Source organism: Mya arenaria, chromosome 10, assembly GCF_026914265.1.
Source record: "Mya arenaria isolate MELC-2E11 chromosome 10, ASM2691426v1".
Taxonomy (NCBI): Eukaryota; Metazoa; Mollusca; class Bivalvia; order Myida; family Myidae; genus Mya; species Mya arenaria.
This window is the reverse complement of record NC_069131.1, coordinates 50,142,324-50,170,057: the sequence shown is the minus strand read 5'-3', so window position 1 is coordinate 50,170,057 and position 27,734 is coordinate 50,142,324. Positions and strand designations below refer to the sequence as shown.

The window sequence follows — 27,734 nt, the reverse complement described above, 5'->3', positions numbered from 1 at the left end:
AATGCCTGTGCATTTGCCTTACTGACTGTATTGGTAGGAGATAACTATTCTTCAAAATGAGTTTGTATATATATTATAGTTTATAGATAAGAAAGAACCTGGGTCGCTATTTATATGGATCTGCCTATTATTAAAGATGCACTCTCACTCCAAAATAAGATTCATAAATCATTTAATAGTTTTGCGCTAAATTACACCGCCATGCACCAACAAATTATTTTTGCAAATTTTGTGTTTTGATGTTACACACTTTACTGTAAAATATTTTCTTGGCGCAAAGCGGGGAACAAGTTTAATGTTCATGAAAACCAATTCATACATTTATAAATAAGGGTGAAACAAATATTTATGTTTTTATTTTAAAATAATCCATTAGTTTAAAATTTAAGGTTTAAAATGAAGTGAATACTACTTATTTTATTGAGAATATGTAATTAAAGCTTTAAATAGTACACTATCGTTTGTTCACATTATTAGCAAGTTTATTACAGATAACGACAGAGGTATTTAAACGGGAGTAGTCCAAAAGATCGTTTTTTTTATTTTATGAACAAGATATAATCGACTTAAATTTCGCTTCCCTTCTCTTTGACGTTCTCTTTCATCTTAAAGCTATGACATTTTAAATTACCTTTATCGATTGGCCCCTGCATTACAGGGTTAAACAGGGTGGATGTTGTCATTTGAGTACATACTGTACATTAGTAAATTATGTATTCTGCATTGCATTTTGATAATTTCCTTTTAAAATTTTGGATGAGTTTATAAACGCACCAGATTTTCTTTTATCACGAATAATACGTCCAGTACATTTTAATGAAAGTAAATAATATTTATTGTTTTGAATATTTTAGCTTATAAATTAAGAAATATTACGCTTTGTGTATGAGTATTTTCCATTTGTAAGCAATAATAGAAATGTACGTCACACGTTCCTGTTGAAACGATTCCACATGGTGGAGAAAAAACGTCAACAAACCATATATTTCTCATTATGTTCAACCAAACTTCAATGAAAAGCAAAAGTATAACGAGCAACTCTATATTAACTGTATGCTCGCTAATGGTTCATTTCTTAATGAATATAGAGTTGTTCGTTGCGCTATTGCTTTTTATAGGATTATGTCGGGAAATAATGTTTAAAATGAACAATACCTGGTTTGTTGACGTTTTCCTAGTGCAAAGCGTTTCAGCAGGTGCGCGTGACGTATGTTCCTACAATTGATAAAGAGTATGCAACGTGTTTCATCATATTGATTGCATCTTATTTACTGTATGTATACATGCAATTAACGATAGTGGGAACACTGTTTACAATTATGTATGAGTCTGCCACCCACACGCATCCAACGATCGAGAGGCACAGGACAAGGTGGAGCCTACTTCAAGAGGTGTATTTAGTGACGGTGGGAGTTTCGATTGTGAATGTCCCTGTAATAGTCTTGGATGTGAGATTCTAGTCATTTTTTAATGCAATCAATATCTTAAACGTAAAAGGCGCAAACGAATTCTTAACTTGAACAATAGTCTAACCAAGTCATATGTACACTTTTTACGGATATACTTGAATGTTTTGGGGTCTTGAAATTTAGCAATGATTTTGTTTTTGCTTAAAACGCAGATATACCAGCATCCAAATGTTTTAGCAAAACCTTGGCTCGCGGTACATAGAAAATGTTTTCATAGTTTGGTAGCTAAGTAGCTCATAAAATTGAATTAGATCAATGGCCTCGCAGCACTTTTGGTGACATTTTTAATCAGATTTTCACAATGCGAAGCCTTGTTATTAGAATGACTGACGTTGCTGTTATAATGGGTGGGCTAGGTCAAAGTTAATTATGGTAATAACTATCTTTAATTAGGGTTGACATATTATGATCAAACGTCGTATGTAAGTAGGATTTATGGAGACCTGACATGTCTGTTGCGACAAGTACGGACACATATAACATGGAAACAGATTTTATACAATACACGATGAATGCAATAGATTTAGATATGCTTTTTTTGGTAGTAACGAAATATCCTAAAATTTATTATAAACATTTAATTTATTAAATACGGATTGTTTTGCAAATCTCGAAAACCATATTTGAAAAACGACTTATTCTTACGAGTAGCTGAAATTAAATCTTGAAGAGATGGCAACTGAATAAATGGAGCTCTATGTTTACATCCATTTTAAAGATTAAATAAAATTGAACCTTCGTTAGAGGATGCAATTTCTAGAAAGCAGGAATGTTTATAGGCAGATTTCGTTTGAAGCCAACAAATGTGCATAAAATATATCCATAGCGATGCAGTTCTTCTGAACATAAATGCAGAAAACGTTTTACCAAGAAATTAATATAATCTTCAAATGAAGTCACATACTTATAGGCCAAATATTTAAACGTTTTAACAGTATTTATATTTGTATTTAATTCTTAAGCAGAACTCTTTGAACAATTTTGAAACGTGTTTTGGCGTGACGGGGAGTTGAGCAACTAATCAACTACGGAGTACCAGTGTTCATGTTTTGTTCATTTCTTTCAAATTCTCCGGAGTCTCGATAATATGAAAATTGATCTATGACGTTCCCGACTATCAAATCTACAATATATTGTTGCTTGTTTATATTTATTTAGATAAGAAAAGAATGCATGATTTTTCAAATCAAATTGATTATTAAGTTGTCGCCCTTTCTTTGTAAACCATTGTTTTTCCCCCACTGATAAAACGTGAAATGGAATAAAAGGATTTAAATACTATTGTGAAGCTGAGTAAGTAAAATGAATTTTTTCGTCATGACTCTCTTAAGCAATATCTAGCAATTATACAGAAAAATGAGTTGTTACGCAAGATATATAATTACATAGTAAACATATAGTGTCATATATACAAGTGTTTATTGTCATGTCACAACATTTTGTGCGTGAACCCATTTCACTCTACCAAGAGAGGATAACCGCTGCCCAAGTTATCTAAGTATACTTCCCAAAGAATTCATCGACCTCAACATAAATTATTATGTGGTAAGGCCTAGCAAATAAGGGCAGGAATACTAACCAGTTAAATACAGCAACTCGTAATGAACAAAGAAAAATAGATCGCGATAAGTTAAGCGTTAGAGAGCATAAGTTGAATTTATGAAACTAGATCGAAACAAACCGAACAAATACACAAAATGAACCTAAAACAGTAAGACAAACAGGAACAATCATATATTTCTGATTAGAAAACCGCAAGAACAAACTGAACATAGAAATCCTTTTTAAACAATTATGAAACAATTTAAGGCAATGAACAAGAATTTATCGTACTAAAAATATAACAAATACATTCAGGATGCCGTTAAGAAAACTGTGCGAAAAGACTGTGGACGCTGAAAAGAACTCCAATAGACCAGAAAAATATTCCAGAAATTCTGGAAAAATTTATGAGAATAAATATAACGCTTAGAATATTAAGAAGAACACTTATTTAAAAAAAGCAGAAGAAAACGAGAAGCTAGAAAAAGAAATCAATGCCTTAACTAAAGAGGTAGAAAAATAGTAAACATGAATAACATAAACTATAAGTCCAACTATGACATATCAAATATAAGAAACGCCAAAATGATCTTAAGGAATGACAAGGCGACACTGCATCATATAAATTATAATAATTATGGTCTTCCGAATCATGATGAACGAACACAAAACGGAATCGAAGTCATTTTCTTGAAGATAATGCAGAACCTACCTGTTGATAATGAAAAAAACAGAAATATACACGGGGCCTCGCCTTGGTCGATTTCAAAAAACAAACTTAAAGCCTATGATTATTAATTTTCACGATTGACTTAGGATAGTGTAATGAAAAGCTAGAAATCACCTGACTTGGTCAACTGAAAGTCTTTGTTAACACATCTTAATCAGTATATTTTCACAGTGTTTAGACTGAAACGACAGATATGATCCAGTCTGGGCCAGAAATCGTACTATTTTTGACGCTGCGACGACAGTAGAGCTTACGCTGGCTTGAAGGACGAAAACCCATGCATCGAGCTACAAAGGCCTGAAAGATGAGACAGCGTCAGCAGCATACTACAAACTTGATGTATGACCTTTTTTTAAATGTTAAACGCGGAGGCACTTCCTCTTTGACAAGTAGTGTCTCAGTCACATTACGCAGCTTAAATTTTATACTGGTATAGTTGCATAAATTGTATTTACTGATTAACTTAACTTTAATTATTGTATACCATCTAAATATCAATTAATACTCAATGGAGGCCTAATGGATATACGTTTGGTATCAGTAAGATACAGAAAATTCCGGAAACGAATATAATTTGATGTTTTTTTATTGAAATACTACATTGTTGCTAACTTTCCGGAGTGTTTTTGAACTAATACTCGGCACCCACTATAAGGGAACATAAAAGATCAATTATAGGGAATATCTAACAAAACTCATTTTGCTAAAAACAAATTCACAAGCTTTTTGACAATTTTATAAGTAGTGTGCACTATCATGCAGAGTTATACACTACTGTTCGGTGTTAAATGCCATCTATATGTTGCAGCCTTACCTCCATAATGTTTAATGACCGTGGCTTAATTGTGCTCGAGTTTGTAAATGATTGTAGTAGCAAATGACTGTTGGTTCCAGTGTCCCTTCACTAGAGGTCAATCTACGTCACAAGGTCAGACATATCGGGACATGGATTTCATCATGTTTATAAACCCTAAGCTTCAGCATCATTTCTACAGTATGACATACGCTTAAAAGAAGAAACCATACAATATTATCAACACAACGGAACAAGCCTTTACTCGCAATATGACATATCTGGCTGACATAACCATGAATGCAAGAGTAGTCGCTTCATCAGCTTTTACTCGCAATATGACATATCTGGCTGACATAACCATGAATGGTAGAGTAGTCGCTTCATCAGCTTTTACTCGCAATATGACATATCTGGCTGACATTACCAGGATTGCAGGTAACAGCCTGTATTAGCTGATAATTGCACAAGGCGAAATACAATCTCCGTAAAAGTCATAGCATTCATCTTTTCAAAAATTAGCCGTATATGGCATACTTTTAGCTGCAGTTATAAATTTGGATAATAACGATTTTAAGAATTTGATTTCTTAAGTAGTTGCATTGGCTTTGTATTGTCTTACATTGAAATAAAAACACCATAAATATTCATATGATAAAGATGAAGAGTGATTTTAACACTATTTATGAACTATTGTACACTGTTAAAGAGAGAATACCTATGTATTTTACCTAAAACAAGACAAGTGTTTTGAGCTACTGGGAACACAGTTTTTAGTATAGTGCTCTGTCAGTAACACATAGAAAAAGCATAATACAGAATTGTTGCTCAACATTTAATGTCTGAGTTTCCAATGTTTGATATTCTCCTTGTGAATGCAGTAAAAACATGTTATCTTAAAGGCGAAATTACCCTACCACACTAGATTTGCACTGAATAAAAAAGTTAAAATGACATCTGCCTGTTCATTTCTTTTGATAAAGGCGGAAAAAGCAATACTTAAAACGCGATATATATGCTTATCGCTGAGATTGTTCCTGACCTAACCAAGTTGTTGAAGGGTGATCACTTACATATTGAACCAGCTTATCTAGAAACTGGTTTAACTCATATCTCATTTGCCGATCAACCAAAGTTTAAGTAGGACAGTTTTATCATTTTTGTGTGGATTGATGTTTTATGTTAGGTCATTTACCAATGCGTCATTTTAAAATTTACGTATAAATTCTTCACGTTAGTAGGTTAATCGCCCTGATATGTGTTTATCGTACATTCTTCTTTAGGTGAAAATGGTGACTGAACCAGTAGTTTGCTAAATGTACGAAAATGAACACAGATAATGATCATAACGATGCAGCGCTTAAGCATTTAGATGCAATAATTTTGACCAAGACGTTTTTATTATCATAATATAAATTTACTTTATATATACAATTTCTTAAAGAGCTAAATTGAAACATTGAAACAATTTTATTTTTTTTTAAATTTATTTTGAAGTCAACTTGATCAGAAAAAAACCTAAATCCTTTGCAAATTGCAAAATACTTTGGAGAAATGGGGAGTTACAATATACAAGTTATTTTCAGAAGAAATGTTAAAATTTCGTTTGTATCGTTTTGTGAATGTCTTTTGACAATAGTTAGCTATCTGTCGATATTCATCTTGATTCATCTCACCCGTCGATGTATAAAAAACAAATGTATTATGTTTGCTATAAATCAAACCTTAAAATGAACTAAAATGTGCGGTCTTGGTGATTCTTCTGTTTTGATCCTTAAGTTTTAAAACAATATCATGTTTTATGTGTTACCAAATTTGCCTCATGCCTTTCAGTCGTTAATTACATATCTTGCCACTTAACATCACATTTAGAACGTGCATTCTACAATAAAAGCGATCCATCCATGCACTACACGTATTTATAATAGATACTGTTTACACTTTGCAATACATTTAGCACTGTGAATTCCATATTTCCTCCATATTATATGGGGGTATACCATGTACAGTCACAACATCCATGTATTTATATTCACACAAATTAGACTTATATGCCATAAAGCCAGTCGTTGGAATAAGCCTATACCCAAGGGATTTCATACACAGTGCTATGTAGACATCTTCAAGGTGAAAGAATGGAATATTTGGCGATATTTTATACAAAGCCGTTGCAACGCTGGAGCTCATTAAATATCCTGTTCCTGAGCAAAAACCTGGATATAAACTCTCTGGATAAGAAAAAACGGAAGCATACCACTTTGAATGACTGTCTCGATTTGGTCCAGCAATTAATTGGCAGGCCCCAAAAATTGCATGCATTTGATTTAATATTTTGCTACTATTCAGCATCAGCATCAACGACTGTATATTCACAAATACATCATCGTCCGTTTTCATTACGAATTTCACACTTGCGCATTTTTCGGTTACCCACTTCAACCCCAATATTGTTTTATATGTTAAATTTCTATAGCTATCCTTAAAGTTTTCCTTGATGATGTCATGGTAGATTTCATTTTCCTTCAATACGGCATCCCGTAGATGTGTTTCTTCAGTTTCTCCAAGTAAAAATGCGTAACGAACTTCCGATGTATTATTATTCGACAATGACAACCATGTCTTTCTAATAGCATTTCTTTTATCAGTGTTTGAGTGCTCTGTAAATACAAATATAAATAGTTTTGCTGCCTCTTGTCCATTTCCATTGCATATGTTGGGATTATCAATTATATATTTGAAATCGTGAAGAAAACAATTATGGCAGTCCATTTTCCTTTTATTTTTACTTGAATATTTGATGTTCCCAAAATCATCTACTTCCGAACTTTCAGTTACTGTAACCAAATTCGCAAGTGTCATGTGTTCGGTACTTTGCCTTTGAAAGTCTGAATTGTTATGCAACAGTGTACGACTTTCAGTCAAGTATAAATCAATGTCGACGTCCTGATATACCATGTCCATAACATTTGTGCCATTCGCTAGGAATTTAGGATTTTTACTCAAATGGTCCAAAATTGAGTTGTTGCAAAAGGAAACAATTATAAAAACTCCAACAATTAAAATAACAACGATTAAACCTTTGTTGGTTTTTAGGTCTGTGTATCCAGGCATTGTCAAGCAATCTGAAACAATAAGGAAGACTTAAACAATATCGAGGTTATCAACCTAGCTATTTAGGAATATTTTAAGTAGAGCTTTCAGTAAAACATGATGTATTTCGCGAACCAAAACGATAAACACTTTGGACTCGTCGTCTTATCATGTGCACAAGGATACATTTACCACAATATATTTTGAAATTGCTGTATTTTGGCCATGTGATTTTAATTTATCATCATCATCATCATCATCATCATCATCATCATCATCATCACAAATTACAAATTATGAATTAGAGTTTTCTTACCTTTTATATCAGGTTAATGATCCAGTACATGCATTTGTTGTCAGGAGTCTCTTATCAAGCCTCCGACGCGCATAATTATCAACCTCATTTGAAGTTCTACTGATAGCAAACTGTATGACAACTTGCTATTAAGTATCTGTTATCAAAATCAAATACTGTGAAATCATTAATGTTCGTGGGGCATTAATGTTCGTGGTTTTCGTGGGTTGGGTGGTCCACGAATTCAAGATCCCACGAAATATAGTCCCTTTATTCACTTTTTCAATTGCCTTGTTATGTTCATACTCTAGTATATTCTTTACAAAGGTCGCAGTATACAGCGTTAATACGGAACTCACTGTATATCTTACTATTATTGTTTTGGTAATATATTATATCTGCCTTTTACAAATAATCATTTCATTGTTTTATATTTACCAAATGACGAACACATGCTGTAGCGTGTGCTGTTCATGAAAATCTCCAGGTTTACAAGATGTGCGTGTTGAGTGTCGGTACTCGAATTTATTTCTTTAATGGAATATTAATCGATTACATTGATTGTTTGTTTTCAAATAAACGCACCTTCTAGATTTTTCACAGTTTGTAACGTTCTTAATTGATATTCAATGGCTTCGCCTGCCTTTATATTTGATCAGCGTCCATCTCCTTTTATGACTGTAATTTCCAATTAAATCGATAATTGACATGGGTATATGCTCTAATTGACAAGTTGTAACACTAAAGCGAGTGTCATAAACCGTGTTACGTAGAAGACGGAAATTACGTGCCCAGCGCGTGGAGATTATGCAGACCATTTAGGACGATCGTTGTTTCGGATTTTTTTTTCAAAAATGAAAAACCACGAATTCAAGTACCCACGAAAAAGTAAATTTTCAGAAAACCACGAAATTTTATGCCAACGAATATAAATGATTTCACCCACTAGTTATGACCCACTTAGTTGCTAGATTGGGAAACAGAGCCTATAATAGTTTATCGTTCCAGATTTTATCTGGATGTGATATTGGCATGACCTACATTTAACAGTAAATGTACTTATATTACTAAGTTGAACATATGTTTTCCCAATTTGTCTGTCAATTATTTAACGCTTATAAATGGATAACTGATTTTCATTATTTACTAATTATTGTTAAAACATTTTTGAAGCTTTTATCTATATTAATGATATCGCGTTTATTAGGTTCAAAATAGTTAAATGCTTCTATGAGTCAACCTTATCAAAGTTGTAATTTAACGTAACTCGTATGTCTTGATATGATCAAAATATTGATATTGATATAATATCTGCTGATTGGTGCAATATTTCTGCTGGAATATTTCTTTGTAAAACTAATGACTCACTTTTATTCTAGGATATATCTGCCAACATTAATCTTAGTTGTGAGTCATATCAATGTAACGACTTATAATCTAATTGATATAATATTATGTGATAAGAGTGAACTTGAACGAATGTTTCTTTCTCTGATAGATGACAATAATTGCGTGTTTTCTTCCATATATACTTGGTATATGGATCTTCTATATGTTAAACTTATCATAATAATAGAAACTTATCATAACAATATTTTGATAAACATATCATCAAGTCAGATCATTTTATCGCTTAATACGTTCAGTTATTACCTAGAAACAAATATTTAATTATCCCAAACATCTTTACTATATTAGCGAGAGTTTCTACGTTTTCTTTCTTGACATAAGTTCTTCTTTAGGAGAGTAGACGGATAATGTAAACCGAAATGGCAATTTTACCCTCATTCGTACTGCGCTGTCACCTTGTTATAACCTAGATAGAAATAATGTTGAGAAAGGCACGTATCAAATAGTGAATGGTCGGTACGGTCATTACCCTACACGTAACGAGGGAACACTTCCACTAAGAAGTTGTAGGGACAAATTCTGTTGTTAAAAAGTAACCCCTTTAAGGAGGCACACGGTCGAAGACATTGTTTCCTCATTTCGTGTCAATTTGTTGGTTGTTGATAGTATAAGTCTTTTCAGGCGATATTCATGAGAACCCTGTTCTACCATCTTTCCTTCATTACACCCGTCTGCTCCTTTCCCATATCGCCTGATGTACAGGATGCTTACTTGAAAATCGCGGGAAAATACATTTTAAATGCACATCCTCATAAGTTAGATATTTGTTTCTTTTATCGAAACCTTGGTTATATACAATTGCGTACACAAGGACTTGATATTCTGCTCCGTCCATACGCCATATAGAAGAATACGCGTTACTGACCCGAATTGTGGCATTGTAGCGTAAGTGAAATTAGAAGTCTTTGATTCAAAATTCATGACCTCAAACTTATCGATACATTGTATATTATGGAACGAACTCCTGTTTAGAGGCAGATGTCTCTTGTTTGTTGTCTTGATAGTGTGGAGCATTTATTTTGAACACATGGAGCTATTAATATTTTCAAAATACTTTAAGGTTTATCTACATATGCGAGTTGAATTCATTTTTATAATAAATTCCTTCGTTTTTTTCATTATCTCGAAAACAAACACCTTTACATGTACGAAATGATACATCTAGGTACGCTTGCGAGCTATTGGATGCAAAAATTATCCAACGATCCCGATGAAGCCGTCCACTATTAGATCAAAATGTTGGTGTTAAAACCAATAGGGTTTGAATGACGAACAACACAATCCGTTAGGTTGTTTTATACAATAACTTTCTCACGTTTACACAAATAAACAAAATCAAAAAATAAAAGCTATACGTATAACATCGAAACAGATCGAATGCATTCATACGATAGATTCTTGTTCAGTGAAATACGGAAGTATCAATTTGACTTTGAGTGTACATGCATTGAATTCAATGAAATACGGAAGTATCATCTTGACTTTGAGTGTACATGCATTGGATTCAATGAAATACGGAAGTATCATCTTAACTTTGAGTGTATATGCATTGAATTCAATGAAATACGGAAGTATCATCTTTAATTTGAGTTTGCATTATGTTATCAGTTATATAAGGTTGTCGGGAGGAACGTTTAATAAATTGCTTGTGATATCCTTTCTATTCCCTTGTACATTCGGCGTCTGTTGCTATTTGTCACTCATTTTTTATCCCTTGTAACAATTCATAACACCCTTGGGTATTCATTAATAAGGATTCTGCATATTCAGTTTTCAAACGCGACAAGCATATTCTTTAGGCGTCAACGAATATGTTTGTTCCATGTCGTTGACCTACTCTTAAATGTAGCCCCGACCCTAGACTTACTTCGTTTGTAACAGATGTTTTTCATTCCTTTTCTGTGTTCTTTGTGTGATGTTTTGTTTAGTCAATTTCCCTTCAACTTGTTTTTAAGTTTACCCTGATTTTATTTAAATATCTTTTTTTAAATAAACATAACACTTCTTCAAGAAGTGATAGAAAGTGCACTCGTCGTATAAATGCACTCTATCAATTGTAAAGTTTAAAGCGCAAATACTAAACTCAAAATGGTTTCGTGTTATAGGAATAAACGTAATTTATACGGAAGAATATCTTTTCATTGACCAGTTTAAATTTGGTATTTTTCCGGAAAAGTATTTCGACATTATGGATATTTATGTTTGTGTCAACTTGTTCTAGACTATCCAACCAACAATGTATATTCTTGTTGATATTTATTCAGATATTCAATAAAATAGTTAAATATCAAATCAGAGGAATACGTGACTTAACTTCACTTCCTGGTAACAAAAATAAAAATTGAGACAATCGCAACAAAGCAATAAGATAGTGTTAGATCGATAATGTCAGACATTTTGGCATCTGAAACCAATCCTAATTTTGTAGGACTCTTAGGTAAAAATGCAAATGTTTTTAACCGAAATTTGTTAAACACGTTCTTTTCGTAAAATTTACTAACATTTTAAAACACTTGTGCGTAAAAGGACTCTTGCTTGCCTCTTTTGATTTTTTTGTATTTTGGGTCTTAAGAAACATATATTTTTTAATGAGTTCCCTTATTCATAACATTAGCCTAATGCCTTTCAAACTTCTGCACTTTTGCTAACATTTCAAGTTTATCTTATTCAATATTCTATGATTTGGACGTGCGTTTTTAAATTGATGAGGCATTCATAATTATCCAGATGAAGAAGGAGCACTGCGCAATAGAAGCGATCGATATGTGAACTACATGCGCGCCTTATTGCTACTTGCTTTATATATAAATACATATTTAGCTGTGTGAATTCCATATTTCTTCCATATTATATGGCGATATACCTTGAACAGTCACAACATCCATGTATTTATATGCACACAAATTAGCCTTATGATATGCCATAAGGCCATTTGTTGGAATAAGCCTATACCCGAGGAAATTCATACAAAGTGCTATGTATACATCTTAAAGGTGAAAGAATTTATACAACGCCGCTGCAACGTTAGAACTCATGACATATCCAGTGCCTGAACAATAACCTGGATATAAATTATCTGGATATGAATAAACAGATGCATACCATTTTGAATTACTATCACGAATTGGTTGAGCCATTAATTGGCATGCCCCAATTATTGCGTTATTTTGTCGTAATTCGTTGCTGCTATTCAGAAGCAACATCAAGGACCGTATATTCACAATCACATCATCGTCCGTTTTCATTACGAACTGCACCGTCGAACATTTTTCGGTCACCCACTTCAAACCAAATATTGTTCCTAACTTTTTCTTGATGATGTCATGGTAGATTTCATTTTCATTACGGCATCTCGTAGATGTTTGTCTTCAGTTTCTCCAAGTACAAATGCATAACGTACTTCCGATGTGTTATTTTTCGACACTGATAGCCATGTCCTTCTTACAGCAGTTCTTTTGTCAATATTTGAGTGCTCTGTAAAAACAAATATAAATAATTTTGCTGTGTGCCGTCCATTTCCATTGCAAAGGTTTGGATTATCAATTATATATTTAAACTCGTGGATAAAACAATCATAACAGCTGTCTTTCCTTTTGTTTTTACTGGAATATTTGATGTTCCCAAAATCATCTGCCTCTACCCCCGAACTGTCGGCTACGATTTCCCCAGATGTTTTGTATTCGATACTAAGCCTTTGAATTTCTGAATTGTTACAGAACGGTTTACGACATCCAATCATGTATAAATCAGCATCGCCTTCCCGAACAATTTTATCCACAAAATTTATGTTATTCACTATTAATTCTAGCTTCATACCCTTGTCCAAAATTGAGTTGCCAAACAAAATAATGAAGACTCCACAAATGGCAATGGCAATGATAGCAGCTCGGTTGTTTTTCAAGTGTGTGTATCCAGCCATTGTCAAGCAATCTTAAAGAAGCAGAAAAACTTTAACCTAATATCAAAACATAACAATCATACCAAGTTGATTCACGTTTACTTTGTTCTCCCTAGAAAAGAACTAAGAGCGGTTTGAAATGTTATGTTTGATAACAAATAGTCAGAAGCGTTTCCTTACCTGTTTACCTCAGGTAGAGTATCCCAAACATTCACTTAGCTGCTTTTCGCTAAGTACCGATTATTGAAAAACATAAAATATTTCCCAAATTGCAGAGCTAAACTGTTTTTATACGATATACACTCATGCGTATTTCCTGTGATCTTGCCAGGAGTTGCATTATATAAAAATATATTAAAAGTTTAAGCGAGTATTTCCAATGCAACTATTTGTATTATAATTTATGTACTATAACGATCGTTTCCAACTACGATATTTGATGATAATTGTTTTTTTTACAAAACACGACAGTTATGTTAAAATATGATACTATATAGCTATCAAATGCAGGGTTACAATCTTGTTATCAGTAATTTATATTTTCCATAAATTCATTATTTAGTAAGTAGTTAAAGGTTCATCATTTAAAAATTTATTACATATGAGTATACATTGATTTAAGATAAGATTGCCATTTTAAAAATAAGCCCTGCTTAGATGCACAGGCAAGAAATCGAAGTGACATTTTTCTCAATTCGAGTTTATATGTTTGCTGCCGGTGCTTATAGTTCTTTAAGGCAATATTCACGAGAACCCTGGTCCAGCATATTTCTCCTACCATCTGTCACCTCTTTCCGTAGCGGCTGGTGTCATCGGTTTTCACTTAAAAATCCTCTGGTACAATGTTCATAGCTTCTCGAGAAAAGCATACATTTTGCATGCAGATCGTTGATGTCCTTTCTTTTACTGAATGATGGGTCATACTCATTCTTGATAGCAAAATTCCAATCATTTTATACTCAATACATAAGAGACAGGCCTAATGACCGGCATCATAGTATACGTTAACTCAGACATGGATTTTCTTTACGTTTAGTCATGACTTCGATCTTTACGATATAGATTGATTTGGGCATATAATTTATTGTGTTCATCTGGATTTCAACCGCGCCATGAACAAATCTGAAATCTTTACCTCAACAGTTTAGTATGTCTCGCGTGATGAATGAGTTTACTCATTTCAACGAATCTTTGGAGTCATCCAACGATTCATCGATTCATATGTGACCCCCGATGTTGTCTAAGAAAGTTTTCCAACTAAACATATTGCATGTTTCTACCTTTAGACCTTGTCCTGTCACACTTCTCTCCTTTCGACTCTACCTTTATGCAACCAAGTTTTATTTCGTCCACTTACATCAAGTTATAGATATTAAGTTGATAATGCATTATTCCAGCAGTGTATTTTGCATTATATTGTTACTTAACACAAACAACAAAATATCAAAAGCAGCTTTAATGAATGACAAAAGCGAAACTTTACAAAATCTTAATGCTTTCTTTACAAATATGTTTGATATTCATATGAATGTATGTGCATTTTTTGTATGTTAAATTTGTTAAAAAAATATTAATTGCGTTTGCTTCCAAATGCATAATGTGTATACATCACACCATTTAACTTAACTTTGTCAATTTCAGTCTTTTTTGGGTACAATGGCGGTAATAGAGCTTAGTCAGCTAGTTTCCAGTTACACCATGCTGCAAAAGTAACAATGCAATAAACATTTTGGTGTTAAAACTACAAGCATTAATTGAAAAAAAAAATCAGTTAGTTTGATTTTAAGAACGCAGCTAAAAACATACTAGTAATCTCCCTTTTCAAACTCCCTAACATCGCTTCATATGGTGAGTTCGTCAACGCTCCTTTCAAATGGCGGCTTTTCACGCCACACTTCATGAGTATTTATGATCCAAGTTCAAATGTGTATGTTTGTATGTTGGGTATGTAGTTCCTTACGTAGTATTGATGTCGCTCGTGAAATATATCACGAAATATAACCAGAAAACTAGGTGGAGTCGGTGGAATACCGACAATAACATGCCCGTCCGTGGTCCGGAGTTATTTTACTTTTATGCGTGAATGTGATACAGTTTTGAGGAATTAAATATGATTTGAGTAGTTTTGCTTATGACCCATTGAAATTATTCTGACCTATGACCAACAGACATGAACGTGTATTGTTCGTAACACGCAGTTTTAGCATGGTGGACATTATTGGGATCGGCTTATATTTGACAAATACAATAACAGCACTTCAAACCATGGTTTGACTGACCACATGACATAACTATACCCCTTAACCCCAAAACACGAGTTTTGCGTGTGACTCACCTTCTCAGCTATGTACGGACGGACTCATTTGTGGGCCCAACAAAAGTTCATTCCACAAGCGATATCGAAATAAATGTAAAATGAAAAGATGATATGGTTATTGTGGTCCAATTCTGACCATAAATACTAAAGGGTAAGAATTAAATCTTTGCACCGAAGTGATTCGTCCAGTTGTCAAACCATGTTGATGTGTTGAAACAGTCCATCTGCTAATTAGCAGAACAAAAGCAATTGCTGACACCTCCCAACTAACTTATCAGAATGTCAAGAAAATGCCTATATGTATACTAATCGATTACTCCGCATTTCCCACATCGTTAATCACAGGTAATAAAGATGTAAACAAAACGTTTGTTGAAGTTTTATGTAGTTTTTATACTAAAAACGCTGGAATCCTAACCTATAGAAGAATGCGTTCTAAATGTATGACTAGTATAACAGAATGAAATATGTGCGGTGTGAACATGCCTTTTCGCAACATAATGGTAATCTTGGCACGATTTATATGCGTCACACATATAGTTTTTGGCGAACTCTATTATACGTGAATACATATATTAATATTTTAAATGTTTTTTTGCTAGACTTAAATAGATTATTGTTGATTTAGTACTGTGTTTTCAAGTTTTGCAGATTTTGAAACACATTTTTGAAATACGATTAATTCTTAACAAGTCACTGACGTAATTTTGAATAGATGGCGAATTAATTAATAAACTATGTTCATTTATGTGAATGCATCTGAAAATACCTAATTTATCATTATTTTACTCAATAATATCGTAATTACAGAATGAAATACAAATAAAGTTAAACAAAAAATTGGTTTTATAATGATGCGAACCTTCGCTGGTAAAATCAAGAAAAAAAAAAAAAACACAACTAAACGACTTGACCACAATAAATATATATCACTTATTGAGTTTAAGACATTTTATCAATACATTGATAAAATCGCCTGGCAATATAAATCAACCAATCATGTAACAACGAGTCGCTCAAAGCTGATATTAACGATATTAATAATATTGCAAGTTTATCATATTCACAACATACTGAAGAAGCTCCATGCGATAACTGAGAGATACCCAAAAGCTACATGCACATATAGGGGATACGCCCTTTATACACCTTTCAAAAATATTCAGCAATGTGAATTCCATATTCTTTCGATATGATATGGAGATTTACCATGTACAGTCACAACACTCATATGTTTATATTCGCACAAATTAGCCTTATGAGATGCCATAAATCCTTTTGTTGAAATAAGCCTAAACCCAAGATGCTTCATACACAGTGCTATGTATATATCTTCCAGGTAAAAGAATGGGACATTTGATGATATTTTATACAAAGCTTTTGCAACGTTTGAACTCATTACATATCCAGTGCCTGAACAATAACCTGGATATAAATTATCTGAAAAGGAATGAACAGACGCATACCATTTTGAGTGACTATCACGAATTGGTTCAGCTATTAACTTGCATGCCCCAATTATTGCGTTATTTTTTCCTAATTTGTTGCTACTATTGAGCATCAACATCAAGGACCGTACGTTCAGAAACACATCATCGTCCGTTTTCATTACGAATTGCACCGTCGAACATTTTCGGTTACCCACTTCAATCTCAATATTGTTTTGTATGTTAAATTTGATAAAGGAAGTTTTTCTATTGCATTCTTATCTTTAGCGCAAGTGAAAAAATGACATTTATAATCTTTCAGAAACATTCGGTTTAATATCCATTATACATAAGTCATCAGACATACAAAACTGGATTATAGATGGAATCCCTAAAATCGTTACTAAATCCTTCACTACGCGGGTATATCAAACAATAATGATTTTCTTGGCAAAACCAAGCTCGTCTGACTTAACAACATGATCAAAATATATGTGTTTATCCACGTTATTTTACTATAACGGTGCTAGGAACCAAATCATTAAGGCAATATTCAGCGTATGAATTGTAGCATTTGTTTTATTTTTGTTGCTAAAATTTAAGGGTGATCCAAAAATCCGTTGAAATTATTTCAATCGACAAGAGTGTCATAATATATAACGTCAATTTTACCTTATGATTCAGAAACGAATTTTAAACATTCCGACGTGTAAGTTCAAGGTGTTCTCTTTTTCTAACCCTTTCTCACTCATTCTCACTCATTCTCACTCTCACTATCGCTTTCACCCTCACCCCTCTCTTGACGAGTATGTACAGCAACGCACTTCAATATCAATATCAATATCAATATTAAGCTTCATCGTAGCCCAACTATTATTGACCAGTTAATCTAAAACACTTTTTATTTGACAGCTTTCTTTAAGACTTAAATATAAACATAATGCTAGCTTTTTGTGATTGTTGACATACAAAATACGTACGTAAATATTGAAATAAGAGTACATACACTTCCAGCAAGCGGTTGCCTAATGCGCGTGCCATAAGTGTTTGTTTTATATTTAAACTGTTTGAATATTATTTCCGTATCAACTATTCAAGAGCTAAATAAATGTACCTTTCAGATATAATTGTGATAGATATCAAACATTTTAAATTCGTAATCTTTTAAACAACTTTCTGCATATATGTTTCATATGAACCTGTTCAAAATAATTTTGAGGATTTTATTTCCCCGCATTGTGTATTTCCCTTTACTTATAGTCAAACGTAAGGGTGGTAAATTAATCTCAATGTAAAATTATCTATTTTTCATCTTCACATAGTGCATGTTTAGAGTTCTTGATGTTTCTGAACAAGGTTATGTTTAATTATCATCTAACTGTTTCCCATGGCATGATTCTTGAAAAAGACGGATTGAAATGAAACAACCTTATGATTTATTAAACCTTTCTTAGCCATACTAAATTTTATGAAATATACCACAATTCTGCATAAAATATAAACCGTCTGTCTTTAAATGGCATCAATACAACTCACTTGCCTAAAACTAACCATTCTACATGTATAAGAGTTGTATACAACTTATAACTCATGTATTGATTTTAATTGTTTTGATAAATTAAATCTGGTTTATCTGTTATGTAAATGACTAGAACAGTTCGTGACAATGGAAGGTTGTATGAGGTTATCCCATCACTTTCTATTAACTAAATATGTTCAAAAATGTTGTGATTTAATATAATAAATCTTTATGTAAAAGCCTTTCATGATGTACTTGTATGGAGAGACAGTGTTAATTCTAATAAACGCTATTTTATTTATTTAATGTACTGAAACGCATATTTAAGATTGGTTTGTTTAAATGTTTACTCTGTTTTTGAATCTTAAGTTTTAATTCATGTGAAGAGTACTTGGTCTATTCATCATATGTTATTGAAGCACATGATTGTTAAAAATCATTTGTCCATATTTATGATAGGCAATTTCAAGGTCGTGATCGATGTCCATAAGCATGGATAATGTGAACTACAATGGAAGCTGAAATAGGCTTCGTTTAATTTTTAATAAATCGTAATCCATCTTTTATCTTGAAGTACATGATTCTTTACCTTCAATGAATATGAACTGTCTCTTTTTCATAAGACGTGTTTCACCATATTTATTGCTTCCCAAATTAACTTTTTTAAGTCACTCTTAACATGTAGTGAGTACAACGTTAAAGTTTTTGTATAAGTCTGCAAGCCACTTATATGATCATTAGACGAGAGGCATAAGAAAAGACGGAGGAAAATAGGTTTATCAAGTGACAGAGTGGCATTTGATTGTGAGTATCCGTGACAAAAGCTTGGATGTGAGCGCTTATTCAAGTTTTAAATGCGATCACTTTCCAAATGTAAAAATATTATCTCCAAAACGCGTCAACTCAATAAATGCATTTTCAAAAATAGATAAATCGGAAAACTTTGAAGTTTAGGTTTGATGTGAGGTTATCTTTAAACCTGTTTAAATATGGACACTGCCTTGCGAAAAAAGAAAACACTCAAACACTTGTCTTAGCAAGTCATATTCACATCTGATGCGGTTCGGACGACTCCCATTCCTACCTGAGTTAAATTATCAATCATAAGGAGTAGGGACTTCTAGAGACTGTATTTTATATTCATTTCTGCAAGGGGAGCATAACATGAACAATTAAAGCATTTACACTATCTGATAAAAGCATATAACCATGACATACACAACAAGGATAACTCAACACTGTCTCCTGGATAACGCTTACATTGTGGTCTTTACTGTTGGTGGTAAGACCATGACAGCCAGGCTTGTATTTGGTATCAGAGTAAATAATTTAAGAGCACTGTACTTTTATCAAGCATATTACTTTCGAAGCAAGTCATAGAGTTAAAAATAAAAATATATTCTAAAATTCTGGTGGAAATCTTAAGAACAATTATAAATGCTATATTGAGTAATTTATTTAATAGTATTGATATTGTTTAAATAAAATTTCACATAATCACGCTATTTAGAAATTAACATTTTTCATATGACTAAATAATGAAGCATGTGACTCTTTGCAACCGTTACATTTAAACTAAATTAACTATTTGACTGATACTTACATGCATTTAGTTCAAAAGACTGCAACCTTATCAACAGAATTACTTAAGTCTAAAACAATTAACTTTGTGAGCAGTCCCTTTTTCTCTTAAGCATGTGCAAACAAATGATTTTTGTCCTGGGAAATGAAATAATTCAATTTGGAATTATTTCCAACCGAAAGTCAATGTTCATTTTAATATATGTACGAATACTGTACAATTGATCATTTTGGTGGACACTTTATTCACCATCATGAATATCTCGTTTCCATCAAAGGTAGTGCAAGGCCATCAATTTAACTGTTATAAATGATGGTCTATCCTTCCAACATATGAAAACATATATTCCATACACAACCGTACTTTATTCTCGACCCCCGATACCGGAATGATGATGTTGCAACATGGAATCTTACGTTTTTGAAGTAGTTTTAAGTAGAGTGAAGTTCCTGCTAATCGAGTTTATATATGTATTTTTTTTTAAATATCAAAACAATGTTTTGTATTTGGGTTCCACTTGCAATTGATCATATTCCAATAAAAGGAAACGTTTTAATCTGTTCGTTATTTACGTCCCATTTGGTATTCAGGCAATCATAGTCATAGGCCTGTTAAAAAAATGTCAATAGTGAAGCACCTATCTTAAGAATTACAAGCCGTGAGTAGCAAACTTTGCAACCAGAGTGTTATAGAAACAGACCATATACACTAAATGAAATACGGAAGTACGATCTTGAATTTGAATAAATAAACATCTTGAAAATTCCCCGGGGTTATCAGTAAGATTAGGTAGACTATCAGAATTATATTATAAATAGTTTGAGGTTATCGTTTGGTTAAGTTTACATTATAATTTCGCTATTATGTTTCCTCTGATTTGTCGATGATAAAAAAATATAACTCATTTTGAAGTAGTTTTTAATTTAGCTTTGCTTTCGCATCGAATTGCGTCCCGTTTCTGATTTCTTATTAATGCGTTTCTTAACAAGGCGTTATGGAATAATGTTAAAATGGGTACATATTACACATTTGACATACATTCGTATTCGACCTAATATCATTGTTAAGTTAATTAAGTAAGGTAATTGAAAATGTAATTCATAAGCATAAGTTCAACAGCCTCGTTGCCAACAATGGAATAACTTTCTTGCAATCTGGTTTTGTCCCTAACGATTCAACTGTAAATCAGCTTTCGTACATTATACATTCTATCAATGTATGGATGGAGGAAAAGAAATTCGAGCTGTGGTTTTTCGATATCTCAATTGCAGTGTATCAATCGTCAGTGTGCACACCATGATATGATCAAAGAAAATGCATGGATACGTGTTAGAGTACTTCGTTTATATTTTACTCTTGACAGACGTTCTCGTAATATTTTGTACACTGCGTTTATTTGCCCAATACGCGACTATTCTGATGTCGTTCGGGATAATCTTACATAGGCTGAAGAACACTATCTAGAACAGATCAAGCTTAAAGCTCTAGAAGCTATTCGTATTATCTTCGCCATTAAAAAGGACTGTTTTTTTCTGACAAAACTCTATGCTGAAACCGGCTTCCAGACGCTTAGTTCGAGAATATCAATGCATAGATTCATACTTTTCTACGAAATAAAAACAACCTAGAACCTGCATACATAATACCAGATGCACCGGCGGCAAGATATTGCTCTAAAAATCCGTTAGATGTTAGAGTTCCATGATGCCGTACACAGTTTTATTCAAACTCTATTCTTCCGTCAACTAATCAATCGTGGAACAACCTCCCACTAAAGATCCATAACCCAAAAAGTCTTCCAATATTTAAATAACAAATCAACAGCCATTTCGGAATAGCTTCGATTCTATCACAGTTTAACTATCAACGCTTCTAGAATATTCTGCATGCTAGACTCAGGACTCATTGTATTAATTTGAAAGAACAATCTTTATTTCAAAAACATTATGAAAGATCCATTTTGTACATGTGGTGAAGTTGAGACAGCCGCAAACTATCTTCTAGAATGCCTTCTATACGAAGAATTAAGATCAAAATTGATTGAAAAATACAAGCGTTTGTTCCTTGACAAGGACTCAACATTGTAAACTGAAAAGGAGATCATCGTTTCTTCAAAACATCTTATTGTTTCTGCTCGAATATTATCTAATTAGCATTGTGTTTGATTTCCGGAAAGGCTAATGCTGTCCATTGGGCAGATATTCCAAATTCCTTTGACTCAGAGCTCCCTATGAATCACAGCTCTTCCAAGAGTAATCATACTTCCTTTGCAGGATGTTGTGGTGTATTATTCAACTAAGCAACTTCACAGAGGGATATGTTTTCTGAGTGTTTAAATTTCATTTTGACATTCCAAAAAAGTTTCAAAATCATTAATGTATTTGTAGTTGTAGTTCCTCTAGGCTATCCATCAACATTTATAGGCCATATCGGATTAGAATGTATTCGTAACAAATCTAAAAACACCTTATTATCTTATACAACTTTAATGCATTTTGACACTTATGACGCATTCATTCAATCCGATAACAGCAATCAATTTGTAAAACAAACATACCCACATAAAGACAAGTGCCTTTTTTGTTTTGTTTTTTTGTTTCTATATAGAACTTTTTAGCAGTGTGAATTCCATATTTCTTCCATATGATATGAAGATATACCATGTACAGTCACAACATCCATGTGTTTATATTCACACAAATTAGCCTTATAATATGCTAAAAAGCCATTCGTTGGAGTAAGCTTATACCCAAGAAATTTCATACACAGTGCTATGTAAACATCTTCTAGGTGAAAAAATGGGACATTTGATGATATTTTATACAAAGCTTTTGCAACGTTTGAACTCATTACATATCCAGTGCCTGAACAATAACCTGGATATAAATTATCTGAAAAGGAATGAACAGACGCATACCATTTTGAGTGACTATCACGAATTGGTTCAGCTATTAACTTGCATGCCCCAATGATGGCGTCATTTTTTCTTAAATCGTTGCTACTATTCAGCAACAACATCAAAGACTTTATATTCACAAATACATCATCGTCCGTTTTCATTACGAATTGCACAGTTGGACATTTTTCGGTCACCCACTTCAAACCCAATATTGTTTTGTATGTTAAATTTCTATAGCTATCCTTAAAGTTTTCCTTGATGATGTCATGGTAAATTTCGTTTTCTTTTAAAATGACATCCCGAAGATGTGTATCTTCAGTTTCTCCAAGTACAAACGCATAACGTACTTCCGATGTGTTATTTTTCGACACTGATAGCCATGTCCTTCTTACAGCAGTTCTTTTGTCAATATTTGAGTGCTCTGTAAAAACAAATATAAATAATTTTGCTGTTTCCCGTCGAATGTTACTACATATACTTGGATTATCAATTATATATTCAAACTCGTGAAGAAAACAGTCATGACAGCACGCTTTCCTTTTATTTTTGCTGGAGTACTTGATGTTCCCAAAATCATCTGTTTCAGAACTTTCGGTTACGATTTCCTCAGATGTTTTGTTTCCAGTAGTTGACCTTTGATTGTCTGCTTTGTTATTCAAAGGCATACGACTTTCATTCATGTATAAATCAACGTTTACGTCCCGAACAACCATGTCCATAATACTAATGTTTTTAGCTATGAATTCAAAATTCCTATTTCTGTAAAAACTTGATTTGTCAAAGTAGACAATTATGAAAAATGCAACAATGACCATAGCAACGATAAAAGTTCGGTTTGTTGTCAGATGTTTGTGCCCAGGCATTGTCGCGCAATCTGAAACAAGAAATGGAGAGCATAAATAATCATACCATGTTCAAAAGTGTAGTATGTGTATATTTATTCACACAGGGGCTTTACCCTGCAAAAATAAGTTATAGCGAGTTTTCTTGTACACCATGGTACGAAATATTGCACTCAAACACTACTTTCCTGATTTCCTAAACACACGCTCTGAAGTCCTAGTGTATATTTTCTAGCTTGGCAAAAATAAGAACTTATACACAAATTTAAACCTAATGAAGTCAATGAGGCAAATGAATACATAATATATTAATTGAGAAACAATTTCTATTTTGATTTAAAATAAATTTCGCTAATTGAATGGATGGTAAACGTTACGAGTATATGAATCTCTCCGTCCACTTGTACCGTAAGCGCTATTTTGTTTCATCTGATTTTTTTTGGAATTAATCTGTGTTTGTCTCCCACTCATTCTTTAGATTTAGTTAACGATAAAAGGTCTCAGTGCTTAACACTAATGACTTTTCTACACTTTATACATCTATTCCACTATATTTAGTGTCAAACAAAGTGACTACTTTTATAAAAAAAAAATACTTCTATGGCGGTAAATACTAAAAAAAGCTATTTTTTCCAATGATCGCTCACATAAATGTATTTGTTTTCTCAAGTTATCGCATACTTTGATAAGATATACCTTTTTACGTTTTTTCTTTATTCAGGATTGTTGGGATAAAAGTGAGGACTGTGCATGTAAACTGGCTTAGCCCCCCCAGAACATTTACATTTTACAGACCTTTCCAATGCAGTACCTAACAATGCTTGACAGACATACCTAGACTGTTATATAGTATATATTAACAGTGTTGTTTGTGGAGATTTTGCACTGCTGTTCAGTGTTTCTTGTTTGTATTTTTTTAGTTCTATGTCTTTGGTGTTCACCGTTTGCCATTAATCGGGGTTATGTTTAAGCTTGTTTCTGTAGTTTTTCATATATATATTCAACTTCTCTTTCATAAAGCCTTTCCTCTTGATTTTGTATATTTCTTTATCACATTTTAACCTTGTTTCCGGTTAAATGTAACTATCACGTAGTTTCTTAAAATGCATATGTGTAATATTAGTGGGATATTACCTCACGGTTTAAAACCTAGTTTAGTTAATATACTTATGTTGATGTTGTGATTTTAAAAGGTTATCATCTTGTTATGGTATCTGATTATAAACGGAATGAAAACGATAGATTGAGAATATAAATAAGTGTGTCGCGCAGGACATTACATTTATTTGCGACACTCGGGCGATAAGCTCAGACGAACTAAGGAGGTAATTGCTGTTTGTCAGAAAAAAACGCAAATGTAAATAAATCTCGTTAACTTAAAGATAACTCGTTATGTCAGCATGTGTATAAAAAGATATTTAGATATTTAGAAAAAAGATCATGTTACAATATAAATTGATTATATAAAACACATATTCCTTTCAAGATAAAGTAATTATATACATTTTAAATCGACATGTTTCGTAATATGTGTTATATAAGCCTAAAAAGACATAAAGACTTGTAAATTTCTTTTACATCTATTTCAATCCTCTCCAAATATTGCTTCCATAATAGTATTAATATGCTGTTGATGATGATTATCATCTGAAACCTAACCACCACCACCACCACCGCCACCGACACAACCTGCACCAACGCCATCATTCATATCACCAAAACGACCACCGCAACGACCACCACCACCATCAAAAATGACAATACCAACACTAAAAGATGGTCAGCAAATTTAAGCGCTGATGTAATTCGTTAATGTATGCAAAACGTTTCCATCAATAATCGTATACGTGATATTATTTCATCGTTGATTTGCTATTTATTGTTACACAATCCTTGAACAAATTTGTAAGTATCATGTATGATTAGAAATTAAAAAAAAGAGTTTCCTTACCTTTAATTATATTTATCCTAAGCAATATGTTTTTGTTTTCAAGATTTTGTTACCATCCGTCACTTGCTGATATGCAGACACTAAATGCAGTTTTACTGATAACAATGAAATAGCTGCGCGTCGCTAAATATTAAATCGCTTAAAACATAAGATATTCCATTTTGTTGCAACCAATAAAAAGCGAACTTGCATTAATAAAATGTATGCTTATGTGTATTACCATTAATACATATCTCCATTGCATTTCTTTTTAACCATTTGATCTTGCTATGCGCATGAGAAGCATAATATAACCATGCTAGGGAATATTTTGAATGCAGTTTCTATTTAAATTAGTATATATTATAACGCTGAATGTAAACGATAATCACCAACTCGGATGTTAATAATTATATTTCTAAATATACACGATGGAAAACTTATCACGTTCTTTATTAAACATCTCATTTAAAAACAATGGCGGGTGGGGAAAGCGGTGACAGCAGAGAAGGATGTAAATCAGTGCTTCTTGTCAGAGCTGTGCCAAACCAGTTCATGGAACTGTCCGCATTGCTTTCGAATGCAATTGAATGTACATTGGCAGTGTAATCCAGAATGAATAAATTACAGGTGGGGTAAGCTGGGGAAACAGGTTAGGGTGCAAACCAGGGCTTCTTGTCAGTGTTGTGCGTAAACTGTTAGGGGATTGTCCGCCTGCACTGTTGGTGCATTGGCAGTGTAATCCGGAATACAAAAAATGGCGTATTGGAGAATTGTGAGCAGCAGGTTTATATGCAAATCAGTGCTCCTTGTCATTGTTGAGCGTAGATTGTTCAGGGGACTGTCCACATTGCTTAAGAATGCAACCGTGGATGAATTAACAGTGTAGTCCGAAACCATATTGCGGGTCGGGAAAGCATATATAGCAGTTAGGGTGCAAATCAGTGTTCCTTGTCCGTGCTGTGCGTAAACATTTTAACATTGCTTTAGAATGCATCTGTAGGTGGATTAGCAATGTACTCGGAAATATATTATATAGGCGGGTCAGGGAAGCGGAGGCAGCAGGATAGGGTAATGCTCCTTGTACTGTGCGTAAATTATTCGATGATTAACCGCATTGCTTTAGGATGCAGGTGTGGGTGAAATAGCAATATACTCGGGAAAATATATAGGCGGGTGGTGAAAGAGGGGGCAGCAGGTTAGGGTTGTAATCAATGCTCCTCGTCGGTGTTGAGTGTAAAATGTTCGGGGATTGTCTGCATTGCTTAAGGATGCAGCTGTGGGTGAAATAGCAATGTGATTAGAAATATATTAAATAGGAGTTGGGGGGGGGGAGCAGCATGTTAGGGTGCCAATCAATGCTACTTGTCAGTATTGTGTATAAATTGTTTGGGAATTGTCCGCATTGCTTAAAGATGCAGCTGTGGGTTAAATAGCATTGTAATCCAGAATACACAAACATGGCGGATGGGGGAAACGGGATGCAGCAGGAGCTGTGCGTAATATATTCAGGGGACTGTCCGCAATGCTTTAGAATGCAACTGTGGTCGCATAAGCAGTGTTTCCGGAATAGAAATGGCGGGTTTAAGAAGCAAGGGCAGCAGATTAGGATTAAAATCAGTGTTCCTTGTCGGTGCTATGCATAGATTGTTCAGGAGACAGTCTGCATGCATTTATAATTAAACTGTGGTGTATAAGCAGTGTAATCCAGAACAATTAAGTGACACTTTTCAGTGGTGTGCGTATTTTGTTTAGGGATGTCCGCATTGCTTTAGAATGCAACTGTGTGTGCATTTACAGTGTAATCCGGAATATAAAAATAACCTGTTCGGAGGAAGCAGGGGCAGAAGGTTACGGTCCAAATCAGTGTTTCTTGTCATTGCTGTGCGTAATGTGTTCAGGGGACTGCCTGCTTTGCTTTAGTATGTAAATGTTGGTGGATTAGCCGTGTACACCAGAACAAAAACAATCTGGTGAGGGAATCGGGAACA

The 27,734-nt window shown here is 33.4% G+C and overlaps 2 protein-coding genes and 1 pseudogene across 2 annotated transcripts; all 3 read right to left on the bottom strand.

Annotated features, from left to right (window-relative positions):
• Window positions 1-6,035: 6,035 nt before the first annotated feature.
• LOC128206537 (beta-1,3-galactosyltransferase 1-like) lies at window positions 6,036-8,073 on the bottom strand. Its single transcript, XM_052909084.1, has 2 exons — window positions 7,941-8,073; window positions 6,036-7,656 (listed from the first exon to the last, which is right to left on the bottom strand). Exon 2 carries the CDS (start codon window positions 7,643-7,645, stop codon window positions 6,488-6,490), a length of 1,158 nt encoding a protein of 385 aa, XP_052765044.1. The 5' UTR covers window positions 7,646-7,656; window positions 7,941-8,073; the 3' UTR covers window positions 6,036-6,487.
• Window positions 8,074-12,316: 4,243 nt separating this feature from the next.
• Window positions 12,317-13,248, bottom strand: LOC128204779 (beta-1,3-galactosyltransferase 1-like; annotated as a pseudogene).
• A 9,294-nt stretch (window positions 13,249-22,542) lies between these two features.
• On the bottom strand, window positions 22,543-23,833 carry LOC128206946 (beta-1,3-galactosyltransferase 1-like). The gene has a single exon (XM_052909690.1). It carries the CDS (start codon window positions 23,784-23,786, stop codon window positions 22,686-22,688), a length of 1,101 nt encoding a protein of 366 aa, XP_052765650.1. The 5' UTR covers window positions 23,787-23,833; the 3' UTR covers window positions 22,543-22,685.
• Window positions 23,834-27,734: the final 3,901 nt, after the last annotated feature.

Bases quoted from the DNA above. Each gene is read 5' to 3' on its own strand.
- LOC128206946 (XM_052909690.1), bottom strand. From the start codon at position 23,786: ATGGTCATTGTTGCATTTTTCATAATTGTCTACTTTGACAAATCAAGT.
- LOC128206537 (XM_052909084.1), bottom strand. From the start codon at position 7,645: ATGCCTGGATACACAGACCTAAAAACCAACAAAGGTTTAATCGTTGTT.